This window comes from Neopelma chrysocephalum, unplaced genomic scaffold, assembly GCF_003984885.1.
Source record: "Neopelma chrysocephalum unplaced genomic scaffold, ASM398488v2 Primary Assembly neopelma1_91981, whole genome shotgun sequence".
NCBI lineage: Eukaryota > Metazoa > Chordata > Aves > Passeriformes > Pipridae > Neopelma > Neopelma chrysocephalum.
The window spans coordinates 1-6,813 of record NW_020920742.1 but is presented as its reverse complement, the minus strand read 5'-3'; the positions used below and the strand labels follow the sequence as shown (position 1 = coordinate 6,813).

The following is a 6,813-nucleotide window of genomic DNA, read 5'->3' as shown; positions in this document are numbered from 1 at the left end:
CACACACACACCACTCTCACCAGTGTCTGGCCCTCCAAAGAACACAAGCCCTGATGATTTGTAGCTCCCACTCCAGTGGTTGGCACTTGGAGCTCCCTCCATACCCAGAGCTCAGAGCTCCCTTGTCCCAGAAAGTTTAAAGATATTGTGCCTCATCCTGCCAAGACAACCCTTGGAAAAAAGTGTCCCTCTGTGTTTCCTGGGATAAGAGCACTCTATTGTCATCTTCCAAAACCCTGGAGAGGTCCCAGAGATCTCCCAAGAAGGAATTTGGGGCCTCAAGCACATGACCCGTATATAGAGGCTGAGGATTCAGGGGTCAGTGGTGCAAAGATTGAGGACAGTAGAGGAGCAGCCTGAGAGGTCTGGAAGGGGGGTGTCAGAGCTGGTGGAGCTTTTCTTCATGGCAGAAAACAGCCTAAGAAAGAACGAGTGCCACCAAGGGCAGCTGGGGTGGCCTAGACTGGTGACAAGAAGTAGGAAATTTCTCTCCAAGGTCAGTGTTGTGGTGCAATATGTCCAGAAGTCTGGATGATCCCAAGGCTTTGTGTGCCCAGGAAGAGCCAGGCAGGACGCAGAGATGTCAGTGCAGGAAGGTGCCAGCCAGGTGGGGCAGCCGGGGGGATGCCAACAGCCTGCAGGGAAAGGGGCAGGGCATGGACACCGTAGGACAGCCTGGGCTGGAGAGGAGACAGGGAGGGGGAGAAGCTGAAAGGCCCTGCCAGAGCCACCTTCTGCAGGCCTTTGGCCATGGCTGCTGTCTGTGCCCCTGATGCCAGGAGGAGACAAGTGGCCCTTGCAGCCCTGGGGCCTCATGGGCTCCTTGTCCCTGCTCAGCAGCCTGGCAGGTGCCACCCCATGGTCCTGCCCTTGGCATTGCACATCCCACATCCCAGTGCCCCAGGAAGAGCCCTGAGGAATGAGGCAGGGACAGATCTGCCTTCCCAGGGGCTGGGGGTCAGAGTTTGGCCCTTTGGATTAAGGAAACACATCCAGGTTTCCTCAGCATCAGAGCCACCTTTCCCTTGCTTGTCCATCCTTGTCATCACTGTCTGCAGATTTCTGCTCTATCTGGAACCTGGGAACACGTTCTCAGTTGTGTCCCTCAGTGAGACTCATCAGCGCTACAAGAAACTTCAGTGTTTCAATCTCACTTTGACTTCTTGAAAAGTTGTTTGAACTGACTCTCAGGGACTGAGTCTCATGTAAACAACATCAAACCCCCCTTGGGGGTCGTGAAATGCCTGGGGCTGTTGCTGTGCTGCTGAGCTGGGCCGGGCTCCTGGCACACAGGGAGCTCCTGGCAAGCAAGAAGAGCTTTAAAGAGACAGCTCTGCCCAGGAGCAGCTCCTCTGCACAGCCCAGCAGGGCTGAGGGCACTGCCTGCAGGCACCGAGGGGAGGGGAGCGAGGCAGGAAAAGGTTAAAGGGAATCAGGATTGGAAAGACATTGAGCTGAAACTTCAGTGGGGGAGAGATTTTCACAGCCTCTCCATGGTAAGTCTGTGCACACAGGACAATGTTGCTTGTGTGCCTGGAGGAATCTGCCAAAGCTGGCACATCCCACAGCCTGGAGGATCTTTTAGGAGGACTCCCACAGTTCCTCTGTTGCAGAGGAGCAGGAGGAGCTCCAGGGCAGGGCTTCCCTGTGGCACCATCAGAGGGACAGGGCAGGACGGCTCCTTCCAGGGGCAGCTGCAGGGTGTGAAGGGGGGGTGCAGCCAGGGGTGCCCAGGGCTGTCCTGCAGAGCAGGGTCCTGCAGCCCAGAGGGCTCTTTGCCAGGGCAGGGGATCTATCACCTGCCGAGATCAGCTCTCACTCTTCCTGGGGAGCTCCCACAGCACTGTGGAGTGAAGCTGTGGGTGGAAGGAGTGACTCCTGGCAGGGCAGGGCAGGTTTCTTCTGCTGTTGAGAGGGTGCTGGTTGGGCAAGGGCTGCTCAGGGCTCCAGCTCATGGTCAGGTCATTTTGATGCGACTTTTCATGAGCACCTTCAGGGACAGACTTTCCTGCTTGAGTCTCTGCTTTCATCAATCTGTGCTTCTACTTTTCTTTCAACCTAGTAGGAATGGAAACTCAGCTGGACAGTTAAGAGCAGGGGCTGAGACTCTTAAACCATAGTGCTGATGTTTCCTGAGAACCTCAGCCAGCACCCTCATCCCCCCACCAGCCTCCAGACCCAGCCAGCAGCACCTTCCCACTGTCCCCAGGCTTGGGCTGAGCTCTTCTTTAATCCCTGCACAGCCGGAGCAGCTGCAGGGCTGAGCTGTGCACTCCGGGGCTGGGCTGGGCTCTGGGAGCACTGGCAGGGAAGGACCACGGGGCCCAAGGACCAGCTCCCAGCTGGGACAGCTCCAGGCAGCAGAGACATGGGCAGGGAGGGAGAGAATGCTGAGGGCAGCCCTGCTGCAGGGGAGATGTGGCACCTCCAGGCCCTGCCCTGCAGTGCAGACCCCTTCCCTGAGCAGCACAGCTCCTGTGTCCCCTCCCAGCCGGCACAGCCCTCAGCCCGGGGACTCTGGGCCCTCAGGCCCCTCCTGGGCAGGCAGAGCAGCACGAGGGATGGAGGGCATCTCTGCTGCCCTGGGCCCATTTGCTGCTGAGCAGGGCCTGAGGGGACTGTCCTGCTCTGGGGCTGTCTGGGAGGGGCTGTGCAGGGCTGGGAAGGGAAAGCCTTTCCTCAGGGCCGGGCTGTCTCTCTCCCTGCCTTGCTCAGGTGCTCCTGCTATTGCTGACAGGCTCTCTGGGAAAGGCAGGTTGAGCTGCAGAGTCAGGCCCAGCCCCTGGGGCTCCTCCTGTGCAGGGGGGAGCACAGCAAGGAGGTGTCCCAGCTCTCTGTGTCCCAGGGGGCTCTGGGCTCTGGGAGGCTGGGAATGAGCTGACTGTCCCTGACTTTGGGATAGGGGGAGCCAATTTCTCTGCCATGGGTCCCTCTGCTCTCCAGGGGAACACAGGAGTGTAACTTTGAGCTGTGTCTCAGAAAGGTGCCAGTGCAGGGCAGCTGGCACAGGACAGAGGGACAGAGCAGCTCCCCTCACTCTGCACGAGGCCTCAGACAATCCTCCTGCCTCACAGGCCTCTCTGTTCTCCCGGAGTGCAGCAGAATCTCTCCCTCTGCCTTCTGCCATCCCCCTTCCTGTACCCTGGCAGTGCTGTTGCTGACAAGCTGCTCTGCCTTAGGAGCAGATTCTTTGTCAGAGTTCACCCACCAGGACTGGCCCTGCCCTCACTGTTCCCAGGCACTGACTGGGGGGAGCAGGGCTGACTGCCCAGTCTCCTGCAGGCCGAGGTCCTGCTGCTCACAGAACACTTGGCCAGCAGCAATCAGGGCTCCAGCAACCACAGGGAAGGAAGGTCACCTGGACATGGTCAAGGGGGAGGTGTTGAGGAGCAGGGATGGGCCTCTGAGAAAGGGTTTTGGCTTTTCCCAGAGAAGTCTGCCCTGCACAGTCACTGTCCTTTCCTCCTTCAACAGGTCCCCATGTCCAGAGGCAGCAAATGTCCAACATCAGCTCTATGCCCCAGTTCCTCCTCCTGGCATTGGCAGACAGGCGGGAGCTGCAGCTCCTGCACTTCTGGCTCTTCCTGGGCATCTCCCTGGCTGCCCTCCTGGCCAACGGCCTCATCCTCAGCGCCGTAGCCTGCGACCACCACCTGCACACCCCCATGGGCTTCTTCCAGCTCCACCTCTCCCTCACAGACCTGGGCTGCATCTGCACCACTGTCCCCAAAGCCATGCACAATTCCCTCTGGGGCACCACAACCATCTCCTACGCAGGATGTGCTGCGCAAGTATTTATTCTCGTGTTTTTCATTTCAACAGAATTTTATCTGCTCACCATCATGTGCTACGACCGCTACGTTGCCATCTGCAAACCCCTGCACTACGGGACCCTCCTGGGCAGCAGAACTTGTGCCCACATGGCAGCAGCTGCCTGGGCCACTGGCTTTCTCAATGCTCTGCTGCACACAGCCAATACATTTTCCCTGCCCCTGTGCCAGGGCAATGCCCTGGGCCAGTTCTTCTGTGAAATCCCACACATCCTCAAACTCTCCTCCTCACACTCCAAACTCAGGGAATTTGAGCTTCTCTTGTTTTCCATCTCTTTTGCACTTGGTTGTTTCATTTTCATTGTGTTCTCCTATGTGCAGATCTTCAGGGCTGTGCTGAGGATCCCCTCTGAGCAGGGACGGCACAAAGCCTTTTCCACCTGCCTCCCTCACCTGGCCGTGGTCTCCCTGTTTATCATCACTGCAACTTTTGCCTACCTGAAGCCTCTCTCCAACTCCTCCCCAACACTGGACCTGGCTCTCTCAGTTCTGTACTCAGTGGTGCCTCCAGCACTGAACCCCTTCATCTACAGCCTCAGGAACCAGGAGCTCAAGGATGCCATGAGGAAAACAATGACTGGATGTTTTTCAGGAGCAATAAACTGCATCTTTTCTTCTGCAGAACACTCATTGTGTAACACATTTTGGGCCCAGCCTGCCTTCTAAAGCTTTTGATAGTGGTGGGGATGGGGGGCTTTCCTGTTTTTTCCCACTGTTCATGCCATTAACACTGAAATTTTATTCTTCATCCCATATATAATTCCCTCTCTACCTCTTTTTTTTGACCCACAAAATATACAAATCAGGAATCATGCTCTGTGTGCATTTAAACAAAATAAAAGTTTGTGCAGCAAGGTATTTGTCAAACATCCTCCCTGTGTTAGTTTGTACATGAGGAATCACAATCTCTGAGTGTAAGAAAGGACACAAATTCTTTTTCCCTGATCCTTCCTCCGAGACCTCCCCTGAAGCTGGAGGGCATTTCCATGTTTGCAGATGTGGAGAGGAAAAGAGTCCCAGCACTGCCAGGGAGCACCAGAACTGGGTCTGTTCAGAGCTGCTCTCTTTGCACTCCCACCCTCTCCTTTCCTGTCCGTGCCCAAGGCCTGAGTGCTCTGGCAGCTCAGTCACTGTCCTGCTGTGGGTCAGGCCTGTGAGCACAGGCAGGGACAGGCCCTGGGCACTGCTGGGACAGGGCTGGGCTCCACAACAGCAGTTCCAGCAGCAAAGGGCTTCCCCTCCAGGCACTTCCTGAAGGCTGAGGTCTTTTCCCAACACTAGTATCAAGAAGAAGTCCAAGGAATAGAGTCTCAAAAGTCTCATTGCTTTGCTTGTTTGTCCATGCAGGCAGTGCAGGGAGGTCGGGGACCCTCTGGGACTGCAGGGACTGAGGGCTGGTTCAGGTGTTGTGTGTTGGTGGCCGATGGCCAATGGAGATGACAAATGGTCTCCAAGTCCCCTGCCTGGGGCTCTGCAGCTTGTGAGGGCTCTGATGGCAGGTGAGGACTTGTCTGTAGGAACTCAGGAAGTGCAGGAGAGCACAGAGGATCTGCAGGGACAGCCCGTCCCATCCAGTCAGCAGGGAATGGAGCTCTGGAGCAGAATCCTGCCCAGGGTGGAGTCACCCAGAGACAAAGTACTAAATCTTGCTGTGAAGTGTCAAACAGAGCTCTGCAAGCCCAGGGGACACAGCAGGAACAGGGAAAACTCTTGCAAGTGACTTGTGTTCCCCTCAGTGAACTTCCAGAGGTCAATCAAGAGCAGCCCCCAAAGCCATGTCCCGGCTCTGGAACAAGGCAGGGCCCCTCTGAGCCCCCTCCATGGCCACACAGGAGCGTCTGTGGGAGGTGGTCAGTGCAGGGAGCACCATCAGCTGGCTCTGCCTCCCAGCTGGAGCAGCACAACCAAAGGCTCTGTCAGGGTTCCTTTGGTTCCATGAGGCCCTGCAGTGTCACAGTGGCCTCTTGAGTCCATGAGGTTCCTCAGGGTCAGAAAAGCCCCTTGGTTGCATGAGCTTCCAAAAGGTTTCGGGGTTCCTTTTTTTCCATGAGGCCCCCCATGTCCCTTGGTTCCACAAGATTCCACAATTTCCCTGTGTTCTCTTGGATCCATATAGCTCTGTTGTGTCACAACGGCGCCTTGATTCCATGAAGTCCTACAGTGTCCCAGGATTCCCTTTGTTCCATGAGGTTCCCCTGTGTCACAATGGCCTCTTGATTCCATGAAATTCCACTGTGGCCCAGGGTTTCTCTGTTTCCAGGAGGCCCTGCAGTGCCACAATGGCCTCCCAATTCCATGTGTTCCTGCAGTGTCACCATGGCCCCTTTATTTCAGGAGGTTCCCACTGGCCCTGGGTTCCTTTGGCTCCAAGGGGCCCTGCAGTGTCCCAGTGGCCTCTTGATTCCATGGCTTTCTCCAGGGTCACAATGGCCCCATAATTCCATGAGGTTCTGCAGTTTGACAGTGGCTCCTTGATTCCATGAGGTTGCACAGCATCATCACAAAGCTGAGCCCATCCTGATGAAAGTTCTGAGGAGATTGGGAGGAACTGGGAAAAAAAGATAATTGGGGAAGGACAGAGGGACTTGGTCAACAGAGAGGAGAGATTTTGATGAGGTAAAACCAGGGTCAGGGAATGCTGAGGGTGTTGAAACACTGACTGTGCAAACATTCCTTTATGCACTTTGTAACCTCAAGACCCAACACTCCCCAAAAGTGCTGCCCCTCCCATTGAAAGGAATCCACTGCTCTAATTCCAAGGCAGAAAAAGCCCAAACCCAGAACTCCAGACTCTTATTTGTCCTCTAATGCCCACCCCATTCCCAAACCTGTATTACCAGTATGAAAAGCCAAGCTTTAATCCTGACCCGGCCCAAAAAAGCTCTTCCCCTAATCATGACCCCGACACTGCCAGCAGAACAACAAACCTCCCAAACTTCTGCCTAATCCCCACCCTGAGCTCTAAAGCCCAAGCCCTGACCAT

The 6,813-nt window shown here is 55.8% G+C and overlaps 1 protein-coding gene across 1 annotated transcript; it reads left to right on the top strand.

Moving 5' to 3' along the window:
• The first annotated feature begins 3,492 nt into the window (after positions 1-3,492).
• LOC113980055 (olfactory receptor 14J1-like) lies at positions 3,493-4,591 on the top strand. The gene has a single exon (XM_027707315.1). The coding sequence runs from the start codon at positions 3,498-3,500 to the stop codon at positions 4,494-4,496; it is 999 nt and encodes a 332-aa protein (XP_027563116.1). The 5' UTR covers positions 3,493-3,497; the 3' UTR covers positions 4,497-4,591.
• The last annotated feature ends 2,222 nt before the right edge of the window (positions 4,592-6,813 follow it).

Excerpts from the sequence above, each read along its gene's own strand:
- LOC113980055 (XM_027707315.1), top strand. The coding sequence starts at position 3,498 with ATGTCCAACATCAGCTCTATGCCCCAGTTCCTCCTCCTGGCATTGGCA.